Source organism: Cadophora gregata (genome assembly GCF_030347475.1).
Source record: "Cadophora gregata isolate MNR1 chromosome Unknown scaffold_14, whole genome shotgun sequence".
NCBI lineage: Eukaryota > Fungi > Ascomycota > Leotiomycetes > Helotiales > Ploettnerulaceae > Cadophora > Cadophora gregata.
In genome coordinates, this window is record NW_026695937.1 from 44,840 (window position 1) to 58,160 (window position 13,321).

General features: G+C 47.9%; 4 protein-coding genes across 4 annotated transcripts; all 4 read right to left on the reverse strand.

Annotated features, from left to right (window-relative positions):
- Window positions 1–14: 14 nt before the first annotated feature.
- Window positions 15–1,034, reverse strand: ONS95_004106 (uncharacterized protein; the record flags this gene model as incomplete). The annotated part of the gene is made up of 1 exon (XM_058497450.1): window positions 15–1,034. The coding sequence occupies one exon, from the start codon at window positions 1,032–1,034 to the stop codon at window positions 15–17; it is 1,020 nt and encodes a 339-aa protein (XP_058352175.1).
- Window positions 1,035–2,774: 1,740 nt separating this feature from the next.
- ONS95_004107 (uncharacterized protein) lies at window positions 2,775–5,554 on the reverse strand. The gene is made up of 3 exons (XM_058497451.1): window positions 5,012–5,554; window positions 4,911–4,942; window positions 2,775–4,839 (listed from the first exon to the last, which is right to left on the reverse strand). Exon 3 carries the CDS (start codon window positions 4,537–4,539, stop codon window positions 3,259–3,261), a length of 1,281 nt encoding a protein of 426 aa, XP_058352176.1. The 5' UTR covers window positions 4,540–4,839; window positions 4,911–4,942; window positions 5,012–5,554; the 3' UTR covers window positions 2,775–3,258.
- Window positions 5,555–8,321: 2,767 nt separating this feature from the next.
- Window positions 8,322–11,130, reverse strand: ONS95_004108 (uncharacterized protein). The gene is made up of 6 exons (XM_058497452.1): window positions 11,001–11,130; window positions 10,770–10,949; window positions 10,253–10,575; window positions 8,787–10,182; window positions 8,642–8,718; window positions 8,322–8,559 (listed from the first exon to the last, which is right to left on the reverse strand). The coding sequence occupies exons 3-6, from the start codon at window positions 10,557–10,559 to the stop codon at window positions 8,390–8,392; spliced, it is 1,950 nt and encodes a 649-aa protein (XP_058352177.1). The 5' UTR covers window positions 10,560–10,575; window positions 10,770–10,949; window positions 11,001–11,130; the 3' UTR covers window positions 8,322–8,389.
- Window positions 11,131–12,148: 1,018 nt separating this feature from the next.
- On the reverse strand, window positions 12,149–12,843 carry ONS95_004109 (uncharacterized protein; the record flags this gene model as incomplete). The annotated part of the gene is made up of 1 exon (XM_058497453.1): window positions 12,149–12,843. One exon carries the CDS (start codon window positions 12,841–12,843, stop codon window positions 12,277–12,279), a length of 567 nt encoding a protein of 188 aa, XP_058352178.1. The 3' UTR covers window positions 12,149–12,276.
- Window positions 12,844–13,321: the final 478 nt, after the last annotated feature.

A 13,321-nucleotide genomic window follows, 5' to 3' on the forward strand; every position in this document is an offset into this window, starting at 1 on the left:
CAGTGCACAAATCGTCAGAGAAGCTCCTTCATATATGCTTCCATTTGGCTGATGTGGATCTCCCTTTCTCGATCTCCATTTCCGATACAGTATTCATCGACCCATAGGTAACGGAGTCCAACCTTCTTCACCAGCTCCATGGCGTCTGTGACAACTTGACAAGGATGGCTCAAGACCAAGTGCTTCGAGTTTCTAAGTGTGTATGTTGGAGGTTCCCCTTGTGGGACTTTGGAAATTACTAGTTCGCCGTCACCCGTCTCTTGATGTCTGCATGGCGTTACTGGCTGGCTGGGGCCCCAGACGTAGCTCAAAGCCACATAATCCGTCACAAGATCACCTCGCACAAGATTACCGCTGAGCACGTCGATGAAATTCGGCCGGACACGACTGTGCAGCTCAGAGGTGGACAACTTCTCTTTGCAAGATTTATGATTTTCCGAGCAGTTTGATATCCAGGATTTGATCAGATCAACGTCGACTTCCCCATATACCACTTCCCCCTTCGTTCTTGGGCGAACACTCAGTGGTGGAGCCTGGTGAGGTACATGACATAGAAGCCATGAGGAGAGGAAACCTTCATCATATTCCTCATCCTGCTCGATGAAAGTAGGCGAGTTCACTCTGGCGGACGGTGCTATGAAAGTGGGAGGAGGAATGTCATGGAATTTTCTCCAGGCTCCTGGCCCGGCAGTGATTTTGAATGGTTGGTTGTAAGTTAGGAATCGTCGTATCCAGTGCCAGGGAAAGGCAATCAAGCAGACGTTCCGCACAAAGGAGCAGAAGACACAGTCTCTCCGACTTGCGATTTCCGAGAACGTCCCGATCTCAAAGGTGATTTTGTCATCCTTTTCTTCAACACAAAACACCTCGTCGAATGGAATCTGAGAGCACGAGGTACATAGACCTCCATCACTTTTAGTGGGGACCAGCGCAAGGTCTGAAGGTGTATCCTCAAGCAAGGAGTAAAATAAAGCTCTCGTTGCTCCCGATATCTCTCTGTTGTCCGAGTGCCAACTATACGATGACAGAGGCATATTTTCATGCGTCTTTTATATGCCGAGTAGAGGGGTGCTGTAGCAAGGGAAGATTGAAAAGAATTACAGCCGACGACTGTAGTTTTGACGGTGAAGGAAACTAGACGTATGCACAGCCTCAAGGTCTGGCGAATCAGTACAAGCAAAAGCAGCCATCGGGCACGCGTTGCCATCAACAGCCTTGTCAGGTAAGATCCAGACAATCGTCAAGAGAATGCTTCAAGTCGATTAGAGTTGGGAGTTTGCCTGACAAGGCTGTTGTTGGCTAAACACTGGCCCTGGTATCCTTTACATGACAATAGCAACGGCGTAGGACACTACGACGGCGTAGTACCAAGTTGACAAAGTATCATTAAATTATGATTTCGCATGCAACGGTACCTAAGAGGCAAATGCATGACCAAATAGACCGTCCCTTGGTGCCCCCAGGACGAATTTTTCTGAGAACAGTCTCTGGTCTGGAAACGTTCCTCGGACCGCCGTAGAACGGTTTATTTGTTCAGGGACAGTCCTCCACAATACACATGCAGCTCTTTAGAAACCTTATTTGTAGCTGAATTCTCGTACTCCAATTACTATCCTTCAACTACTCTTTATTCTAGCTCACACGTTAACCTTATAGACTAAACATATCTTACATCGATCGATTTAGATACTCTTTAAAACTAAAGTAGGAGTTAATCTTATTCGAAAAGTACTTAGTAATCAAGTAGAATAAAGAGGGTACAAGTTGTATTCCCTCTTTAAAAAGAGATAAGGGGGCTCTTACCTTAAAAGTGAAGATAAGAACTGTCTCTACTAAGGAAAGAACTGTTCTAAGATAGTCCAAGGAGCGGCTATCTGCAGATAATCCTGGGACCGTTCTTCCACCCCTGCCTTTGCCTCAAAGGTAGTGATGGAGTTCATGCTCAATATCAACATCGATTCCAGCATCTACAGTACTTAATCCGGATGGTAGTACTTTGATCTTGTACCGTGGGGTCAGTCCTGTGAGTAATTTACTCACATTTGTGGGACGTTGATTGAAATCCGCATCTGTCGAAAAACTTGCGCAGTTGTGCTCATCTCCTTTGACAGCAACTGGTGTGGTCCGTTGCTATACAAATCGCCAAGAGACCAAGAACCTCCCTCTGCATCTGACATTCATTTATTTACCCAGCCAAGCCAAGCCAACAAAATCCACCTCAACCATGGTAACGAGAACACTTGGCCGCGCCTCAGCCTGATCATAAACAGCATCTTACAAGTTAGCGAAGCGTATCATTAAACGTTACCAAGACTTGAGATTCCAACAGAATAGATTAGATTGGAAGGAAGGAGGTTGGAAGATGGATATGGGCGATGCGAATGCGAGTGGGGTGCGATAAGGGGTAAGTAGTGGGCGTGTGAGAGGGAAACTAGGGGGGGAGAGTATATCTTCTCTCTATCCCCATCGTCTCGCTTTCTCCTTTCTCTGTTTTCGCGATATTTTTCTTGTTTCCTTTTTTATTGTTCGCGCGAAGCAGACAGATGTCTTGACAAAATGGAGGAGGGAGAAGACCTGTGAATTTGTCTGTCAACTGCCGACGAGATAAGCTCCTCCTCACCTCGGTATTGTGGACTCAATTGCTGCACGTACCGACTTGGAACCGATCCTAAAACTTTGTTAATTGTTGTATTAATTAGGTAAGGCTTTTATATCTATATCGTCTTGGTTAAGCTGCCAAAGTATTTAAGAAAGGGATGGGGGTGAGAGTCCATCCATCCCTTGATCTCTCACCCCCATCCCTTGTTCATAAACAGCAAGATCCAGTTTGTCTCTTGCTTCGTCTCCAACCGTCCGTCCAACCTTCAACCTTCACCTCGAATTTCGGCTGTGTAACCAAGAGATACCCCAAAGATACAATCCAAGCTTGTGTAACCTGAATATGCTGGAAACCGTCTTCGGAACCATTCTGTCCTCGGCTGGCCTCGACCGCGAAGTCACGACATCATCTCAGTCTGGTGTCATCGTAGGAGGGTTGACGACCCGGCCTGTTCGAGCCCAATGGCATTCGGTCGTTTCCACTTCACCTAGATTTCCGCCCACTCCGTCGCTCTAGATCCCATGAAAATAACGCCAAATCACGCCTCGCTTCGCTTCGCTGCTTCAAAATGCAAATCCAAAACTCCCACCCAAATCATACACATCCAACCATGGTCTCTCGCTCATCCAAATCTTACATCTCGTCATCCATCCACCACCTCACCCATCCTTCGGCGGCAACGTCTCCAGCGAATCAATCAACCTACTCGTCTCCAAATCCGGAAACTCGCACTTCGTCAACCCATGTACCTCACCCTTCCTCGTAGCAGCCAGCACACACCCCCAAAACCCATAATCAAACCTCTCACCCAACCTCTTCTCATCCACCAACCACGGCTTCGTCGCAGCAGTGAAATGGATACTCCGCATAGGCAGCACATTCGCCGCACTACAGGCGTAGTTCCGCGGCCAGACAGAATTATAGAACGGCATAATCGCACACTCGAACTCCGGTCTGAGGCCCTTGGGAGGGCCCTGCGTGCCACAGAGACAGTTGAGCAGCTCCTGCTCGGACTGAGCCCACTTCTGGCTCACGCAGGAGGATTCCTGGTCGTAGATCATCTCGAGGGCGGAGATGTGGAAGTAGCGGGAGCCTCGGAGGAGGACCATCCCGCCGTTGATGCGGCCTCTGTCGCCGCAGTTGTTGAACTGGTCTGGTGCGACGGTGACGGTCGTGAGGGGGTTGGACTCGTTGAAGATGAGGTGCAGGTCGGTGATGGCGATGGAGTCGGCGTCCATTAGTAGAATGCGGGGGTAGGCGTCGAAGGCCCAGGAGTGGACTTTGTTGAGAGCCACGAGCCAGGTGGTGAGGCCGGCTTCCATGAATTCGGGTTTTTCGATTCCGCGCAGGGCTTGGAACCTGATTGGGACGACTTCATTCAAGGCCGGGGTTGTGTCAAGAAGAGCACAGTCATGAGGGGTCTTGAAGGGGTTGGAGCGAGCGGTCCATTTGTACATTTCCTGGATGGAGTTCATGGCTGGGTCGACGTACGTCACGTGCACGCAAGTCTTGTTGGCAAGTTCCTTTGGTTGATTCAGCACATTACGGACGATGGAGCCGTAGAGGGCGAGCACGCCGGTGCAGTGACCGTCGGGGGTGACGTGGATGACGACGGGGTACTCGCAGCCTTCGATTGTTGCTGATTTGGGTGTTGCGGCGCTGGGTTTGACATGAAGGTGTTTCCCTACTCCACCAGGACCCTTTTCTGTGCCGTGATCATAGGGCGGCTCAATGACGGATTCGGCCTCATTTTTGCTGGGCTCGCCTTCCTCTGGAGGAGGATCGGATGAGCCGGAACGAAGAAGTTCAGAGACTTTGTCGCCGACTTTCGTGGCGAGTGCGCTTTCTGATGCTTTGGTGTAGTGTGCTGTTGCGAGGAGCATAAGGACGAGTGTGGTGATGAATCCGAGGATTATCATGCGACGGGGCGGAAGAGCCATTTCGTGAAACTGGACAAAATGCGAGCGATGCGATAAAATTCCAAATTAATCGAGATATTGTATAAAAGTGGCCGACCAGAAGGAAAGAATTCTATATCCAGGAGTTTCGAATATACAAAACCCACGAAGTGCGATGTGTGCGGACGAAGAATGCGACGAAGAATACGACAGCGAACCAACAAAGCAGACCAGACCAGAGCAAGTAACAGCGAAGCGCCGCGGAACCGAGACCTGTTAAATTATGTACTTGTCAGGTCAGGTCAGGTCAGGTCGGGTCAGAAAGGACAACGTCGATGCATCCTGATGTTGGTTAGAAGTTGGAGGGTTGGGAGTGATAAAATAGGTGAGTGAGTGTGGAAAGGGAGAAAAACCAACGAAGGGGGGAAGCGGTAGCGAGGGTTGGCTGGCTATCCTTAGTACTTATAGTGAGCCACGATTTAGGTGCGAAAGAGGAAAACAAATGGAACCTTACCTAAGATACGATGGAGCCAGTGGGATGGATTACTTGTGATTAGACGGACAATTTAAAGTTGTTCGTTAGCCAGGCGGGATGGCCGCCGCTTGGGGGTGTTCGAATGCGGTAAGGTTTGATGTCAGAGTGGTGAGTGGAGCAAGGAAACTATCGTGAGATAGGGGTCTTTACGTGTCTCGTCCGAAGTCTGAATACTGGAGAGTCTTTTTTTTTCCCCTTCAGGGAGAGAGGTGAAGTACCCGGGTAGGTTTGGATGAGGTTGCGCGTCTTCTGTCTGCGGCGATCTGCAATGGGGGCGACTTGCCAACCAACAAAACATGTGTGATGAGATCGTGGGGCGTCTGCATCCAAGCATTCTCGCCATGTTCTGACCCTCCTGTCGGGCTGCCAAGTCAGGAATCTCGAGGCTTGCTTCCCCTCCATCCTCGTATTATTATTCGACGGATATCGGATTTTATTGGGCTACGCCGTTGACTGGTGGAGCACTCATGTCAAATTTGCATGGGGCTTTGCGGCATAGCAGTGGCATTGTTGTTCGGCCGGTGAGAATTTAGGCCATTAAAACCGAAGCGATATTAATTGACATATTTGCCAGGCTGTGTTGCTGCGTTGCTGCGTTGCATTATTCCCGCATGCCGACGATAGCTTCGGAGGCAGATTGCTGACTGGAAGATCGGTGGTGAGAAAGGGGCTCAGCCAGATGCTGCCAAGGAGATGGCCCGGACTGGACTGGAATTCTGAGCCGCGATTATTTGATGAGGGGCTTTAAACTTCTTGGATCAAAGTTTTGCTCGAGGTGAGCAAAATTCCCTTTTGAGCATCCTCTGACACTTGTAGTACAAGTCGAGTATCAAGCAGTTCTAAGAACCTTTTCCCGAAGCCCTGTCACACCCAGGAAAGCTTTCTTGGTCTGTTCTTGGTGTCTTCTCTTCCATGGATCCAGGACGGGTGGCCCACTATTCAGACTTTTGAAGGTTATTTTAAATCCTTGCTTGTTTCGTCGGTCTTTTTGCGCCGGAGCGAAAGTTTGGATTATGCTAGCTATGATTGGTGCGAGAAACGTGAGGCTACGGAATGGGTTCCGGTTCCAGTAACTTACGTCCCTTGCCTGGACCCTGGACATGGATGCTCAAAGACTCGATATTATTGAAGACGACAGAGACATACTGTAAATGGCGCAGTCTGTTTCTTTCGAGGAACTCACTCGGCTAGGATGTTTTGCCTCGGTTCCTTTGATCATTCCTCCCTGGGGATAAGATTTAGGAAGGAACGGAGGTTGACGTACAGCCAGTCGGCGGCAAACGCTCATCGACGAGTTGACCTGTAATTAGTCCGCGAAAGTTAAGAAACGAAACATACAAGGCCAGAAAACCCGGAACGGCGTCTTTCCAAAGGTTCATTATGGGATCAAGTGTTGTCCATTTTTGTTTTCACTATCTCTCCATGATCCAAATGTGACTTTATCAAAATATCTAGCTCCAAGTACTCGGCACCTTCAAAATCTCCACCTTGATCAACACAACCACGGGGAAAGATAAGAACAATTCCCCTCTTCACTAAATCCCCCCGAAAGAGAACAAAGTTCATCATCCAGAGCCAGGGTTAGGCATGATTATCATTCTCTAGCTTATAAAAATCAGCCAGAAAACTACATCCATAACCACCCAGCACCCATTTCGCCCTCTTCCCCAGTTCTCCGCTCCTCTATTCTACCCCTTCCTAATCCCAGCAGAAAGTTCCCCTGCGAGGCCACCACCCAGCACAACAAACCGTGAATGATTTCTCATTAAGTGAACCGCTCCAGGACGAGCACTGTACATATCAGCTCAGTTCCGCTCAGCCCCACTCCAGCAAAACAATCACTCCCTTCTTGACAATTCCTAAAACATAGTTTTGGAGGGAGGAGAATAACACTTCCGAAAAAAGATATGTCACAGCATAGGACAGAAGAACAATAAGTAGGTGAAGCAAGTGAAGTAGGAGAAGTAGATGGAGTGGGTCAAAGAGGTGAAGAAAGGGAAGGAGGGGTATACCTGATGATGTTGATCCCCATGATACACGCCACTCAACTGGTACCAGCAGCATCTCTCAGTCAGCTCGTTGTCCTGCCCGCCAGAGTCTTGGCATTTGCAGTTGCCGACTGCAAGTGCGGGGGCTGCGAGGAGGAGGGCAGCGATGAGAGGGGTGATGAATTGATAAGGTTGCATTTTCTTGTGGGTTTCCGAGGGGGGAAAGAGGAGGGGTGTTAAGGGCTGGGGTGTGGGAATGGGATTTGTGATATGACAAAATGTGGTGGATGATGTGGTGTGATTGTTGATTATTTTTGGGTGATGTGGAGGTTTAGAGATGAGGAAAGAAATGGGGAAGAGGACGTGGGGATGGATGTTTATATGTGAGTCTATAGTTCAGTGACGTCTGCTGCTTGAGAATCAACATCTCGTGCTACAATGTCTGTTCATCCATCAATGATATACAGTTCTTGATATTTCGTATGAGAATGTCGCCGACGTAATATATGAAGTGTGACAACGTAGCGGGAGGCAAGCGTTCCGAACTTCGTGCAAAGAGTGTTGTTGTATTGTTACTATTATCTCTCATATTTAGCCAATTGATGACTCTATACGCTATGTTGCGGTCACAAAAGTTCCTGTACGAAATCAGGTAGCCAGTCGATAGGTAGTCTAGGTATACGAACACAGACACTTTCCGTTGTGTTTCTAGTATGACTGCAGAGTTCCACCGCATTCACATTAAAGTGGTAACTTTAGGCTGACTGTTGAGAGTCGAGACAATACACGGTACTACCCGGGGCCGCACACTCATCTTAACAGTGACACATCCTGGCTAGATTTGCGATTTCTTTATCTTCGTCGGTACTAACTCAAAATCATACATAAAGAGCATCTAGAATATCCAACCAGAGAGATTGGGTAATAGTAGGGGATGCAATGACATTATATGGAGATACACCATGGTTTTCAGTTTGTCTCAGATCACTCGGGTCTTTCTTTCTTTCCTCTTCACTCCCGAGCTCTCACGATATCTGTCGAGCGTACCGTACTTGTACAACCTGCTACCTCTCCGGGAGTACGAGAGAAATTGCGGGGTGAAATACCAATATCTTGTCACTTTCGGTTTCAGTTTCCAGTACTAAATTCTCCGTGAACAAGAAGTCACCCGGTGTTCTCTATGACGGCCTTCAAAACTGGGTGTTTTGTTGACTTTTTCACCTGATATTTGACATCTGGCGAGGGACTTGAGCTCCGTCGATCACTTGTACTTACCACGGAAAACAACAGGACAGACTGGACATTTTCTGAACATTTCATTGAGACATTAAATACTCAAACCCAACTCTTCGTTACTCATAAATTGTTATTAAAACGCCTGACTGCCAGTCTTCGGCACCTTCAATATCCCCGCTTTATACAATGCAGCAGCCAACTCGAACAACATCCCATCACATCCTTTGGCAGCGACAATGTCGACTGTTACAGGTAGGAACTCCGTCTTGAGAGTTATACTTGATTGGTAGGATACTTGGCCGACTTTTCGGTATTGTTTAGTTAGTTTCATAGAACTCTGTGATACAACATTGGAGGTGGAGGTTGGGAGCGGGAGACTGCTTACGAGGATACACGATATCCGGAACACCTGCAAAGTTCGAGACACGACCGATACTGAAACCAGTCGGGGCACCAGGAGCACTATGTCTCGTCAGCCATGTACCTCCCCGATCGTCAAAGTCACGGAAACAGGACAGGATCGAACAAACCTCCTATATGTATTCCGATAATTCGGATTCCCCGAAGCCCCAGGATACAACAACAAACTCTCACTACAACTCTCCTCACTCTCCAACACCACATTACTTTTCCACCACTCCGTAAACACCGTCTTATTAACCAATGCCTGTTGCTCTGCCTCCGCAGGAAATCCCTGCCCATACGCCCATCTCGTCAACGGAACAGGATTGATGAATGGTCTCCGCCCGTCGTGAGCAGCTGCGTAGTCGGAGTAGAACGGTAGTGTCAGGAGTCGATATTGTTGCTGTGAGATCAGGATCGGGTAGACAGTGCCCATGAACTGGGTGAGAGAATTCCCGCCTGCTTCGACGGGACGGGTAGATGCCCAGGCGGCATTGATGTCTAGAGCGGTGGATGTGGCATTTAGGAAAGTTGTGAGTTTAGTCAAGAAGTCAAGGAGGATGGTTCCAGCTTCTGATGTTGCAGAAGTAGGGAAGCCGGTAGTGATTATCTTCTTGGGAAAGGAGGTGAAGTTGCTGTTGATGTTGGATTTGTAGAGGGCTTTGGCGGCCGTATGCCAGAGGAGGGGATCACGGACTAGAAAGCCGGCTGTGTCCATATCGGGAGAGAGAGGCATAGTGTTGTCGAGGAAGACAAGGCCGGTCGACGGACGGTTCCCATAGCACCCATTTACTCCTGATGGGCTGCGGATAGAGCCGCCTGTGTCGGAGCCGAGTGTGAGGTCGAGCCATTCGTAAGCGGCAATACCAGCTCCTGGACCTGAGGAAGAGGATGATGGGTCTTGGTAGCCATCGCCGCGAGGATTGAATGGGCAATGGTAATCGACCCAGTCTGAAGTTGCAGATTCGCCATTTGCGAATTGAGAAGTCTTCATCTTGCCTACAATGACGGCTCCTGCGTCAATGAGGTTCTGAACTGCTGTTGCGGTCTTGGAACGTTCAGGGTACAAGTCGAAGTATGCCCTGTTTCCAGAGCTCGTTTTGACACCAGTGATATCGTAAATATCCTTGATACCAACTCTTACACCAGCAAGTGGCTTAGCAGCCGTCTTGTTAAAGTACAGCTTCGACGGAACTCCAATCGTTACACTCTGAACACCACTGATAGAAGCTGACAGAACTGAGAAACTCCGATCAATGTTCGGCTTTAGTCCCTCTGTGAAAGCACCCTGTACATCGCTATACAATCGGTAAGCCTGGTAAACCTCGCCAGTCGAAGCTGACATGAAGTAAGGTCCCGGAGGGAGTTCGGTTCTCCATCCTGTGATGCTGTATCCTTGAGATTCGACAGAACTCTGGTATGCACGAGCAGACATGAAAAGTTTAGTTCCGTATTGTGTGAGAGCAGATCCGAGAGGGTATTTGACAGTCGCTGGTGCAGTACCACTGTGTTTGAGGTATACAGCTGAAGTCCATCAGTCATAGTCCATAATCCAAATTCAAGTTCTCAGAATAGAGACGGAACATTGTCTCACCTTGCAAAAACCCAATATTAAACACATCATCGGAAGCCGTATAATTACCCGCCAGCGACCTGAACATCGCAGTAGTAAACGAGCTACTCTTATCCTCCAGTACCGTCAATGGGATCAAATCCACACCGGTGGTAGTCGCGCTCTTTAACTGGTCTGCCGTAGCCGAAATAATGGATACCGGCTCAGGAGCAGCGTAATAAGTGATGCCATTAACTACGACGGTGTGACCAGCTGGAGAGACAAGAGCTGTTGCATATGTCACCAAGACAAGAGCTGTGAGGGCAGCCCGGAGAAATTTGGACGCCATGGTTGAACTGCTACAACTGAGCGAGGCAAATGAGCATGGAATGCTCCAATTGAAGATTTTCCATCCTGCGAGAGGGGAGAGGAGGATATATAAGGCATAACTTGAGATAGGAGAAAATGCACTCCCATACTGCTCCTCCCACCCTTGACACATCGAGCTATGAATATTTCGGCATGTATATATGCATGATATTATTGAATAATTGCTCACCTTTATCTTCTGAGAAGTTCAGGAACGAGCTTGTCGAAGCTATGGTATCCTGGTCAAGAAAGCTTGGTTCCCTGCGTTCCCTGCATGATGGTTGCTCGATAAGGAGGAAACCCCCATTGTTGGTAAATGGTGTGCCAGTAGAGGAGCTGCGATAAGCAATGATTCTGCACAGGAAAGATACTGAAGTAAAAATAGGTTGGCTCTTGTGTTCTTCTAGATGAGTGTACTTACATGAAAGATGGGTTGAGATAGGATGTTTGAAACCCACGGCTGCAGGTGTGCTTGCATGGATTATTGTCCGCATACTGTTAGAATCCAAGACCGGCATTCCCAGTGCTGGCTTACTCCATATTGTCATTTCGCTAATTTGAGAGAGCGGAGAATAGATGTAAGTGATTCCAGTCCCTTGAAACTTGATAGAGTTCTGACAAATTTCAAGCTTAAATTTTTAACTCCCTTAAAGCTTGATGTTACTTTTCCAATCTTACCAAGAGCTAAGCATTGTCCAAGAACCAACCAAAAGCAAAGTGAGGCTGAACATAAACTCATCCATCTCAAGGATGGGTTATTCTCTTACGTTCCATAAATCCCAATTTTAGATGCCATGTCCGCTAATCAGCCCATGGTTGTGAGTGCTTGGCACGATAGATAAGAGAGAGGTCTCCCTCCTTCCTAATTGAGCATGGAGGGGTAGGTGGATCTCTTCTTTGTGGGATGCTCGATTGGAACCACATAGAGTCAGACTCTAATTTGGTGACCTAGGTACATAATGGCATGATAAAATCCCGGGAGTTTGGATAAGTCCCGACGTTGATGTGTTTACTGTCCATTCTTAGCGATGATAGGAGGGAAATTTGCACTTTTATCTGGATGGTGTTGTGACTGGAAGTGGGGTTCTGGTCTCGAATGAGAGCTCGACATTTGTCTTGGTCCGCGGATACGGATGGTGATTGCACCAGGGAACGGACGAGACGGAGGAAGTGAGCAGAAGGATGTTATATTACCATGACTTTGCTTCCTCCCTCAGTTGTGTTCTGGTCTTTACTTTTGCAAGTATGCCTCTCTCATTTGATTTGACTTTGCTTCCGCTTCACGAAATCTTACCTTTTTTGATCTTCTTGTAAGCTCCTCCAGAACCTCATTCTATTTCACATTCTCACTTTTCTGTATATCAAAGAGTTTGTTCTCCTTCATCTTGTGTATTCAGAATCATTAGTCTCACATATCTACTTGCGTTTCGTCTATGCATCCGTGAGGACTTTATGAGGTGACCTAAGTGAGTCATGAGGTTTTCTGGTCAGGCTTATTCATCCAAAGAAAATGATGAGCCCAGTGTAGGTTTGTCTGTCATATGAAAACACATAAAACATTCGTGTCCAGACAACGCATATGATGGATCTCCAGAACAATTCTACCAGCTAGTCCAAAACAGAAGTGAACCCTTCTCTCCGAATAACCTGGAGTTCCAAGTTTAGTCGAAACAATAGCAGCGCCTTCAAGTCTTCCTTCACATAACACCACAGCCTCCAACTCTGTGTCTCAAACTCCTTCCAGCCCTCCCACTATCCGGCTCTGCTCCACGATCTCCCAACCCACTTCCCACTCTATATTCCACCCTCTCTCCATCACTCTCACCATATGCCCCCTCCTCAGTGCCAAATCCCAACCTCCCATCCACTCCAAAAACGAAACCTTTATACCTCGCCAAATACACTTCCGCAGCCGCTCTCTTCCTTGGACCCCTAATTCCTAAGATATAAAACTGCATGGCCTGTCTTCTCTCGCGGCTCATACCGGCTTCGAGTTCTTTGCGGAGTTTGACAATATCATGGTTGAGGAAGGGGCTGTGGGTGTGTGGAGTTCCGAGGCTGGTAAGAGCCCGCGTGAGCTTGGTGAGAGTAGAGGGGCGGATGGTGAATGTGGCTGTGGGTGTGAGGTAAAGGGGCGGGAGCGGGGCGATGTGAGATTGAGGGAGGAAGGTGTGTTGACAGGGTTGATGGTGGTGAGGGTGATTTTGGTGTTGAAGTGGCTGAGAGGAGGATGGATGTAATTGCTGCTTAGTGGGGAGATCCATTCTGGTAAAGTTTGTGGATCTTGTTATATTCGAATATCGATATCAGTTCTTTCTTTGAGTTGGCCTCTTCTTCAAGTGCTGACTGATTCTGAAGATGAAGATGCGATATTGAGAAGCAAGCTGAGTGGTCGTGGTCTCTCAGAATGGGGTTATGTGATTATATTTATATGTAGGATTGGTGGGAATAGGAAGAAAACTTTAGGATACCAAGGTAAGACCTGAATATCATGATTCACAGCCAGTACTTGGGTTGTGACAAATCCTCACGTGAACTGATTGCCCACCAGCTACAGCACCTGGCGCACTGCACTTTCAATATTTCGGAGTAGGAATATCAGTCCCTCATTTATAACAAATCAGTCTGAAAGGCCAACGTTCACAGACCGCAGAATTTATCTTCACTAAATGGATTTATATCTGAACTTCGCTTGTATCGAAATGTTGTCTCAGTCTTGCCCATGCAAACAATGCTGGACTC

Bases quoted from the DNA above. Each gene is read 5' to 3' on its own strand.
- ONS95_004107 (XM_058497451.1), bottom strand. From the start codon at position 4,539: ATGGCTCTTCCGCCCCGTCGCATGATAATCCTCGGATTCATCACCACA.
- ONS95_004108 (XM_058497452.1), bottom strand. From the start codon at position 10,559: ATGGCGTCCAAATTTCTCCGGGCTGCCCTCACAGCTCTTGTCTTGGTG. The intron at 8,719-8,786 runs GTTTGTTCGATC...GACGAGACATAG, and splicing joins TATCGGAATACATATAGGAG to TGCTCCTGGTGCCCCGACTG. The intron at 8,560-8,641 runs GTAAGCAGTCTC...AATACCGAAAAG, and splicing joins TCCGGATATCGTGTATCCTC to TCGGCCAAGTATCCTACCAA.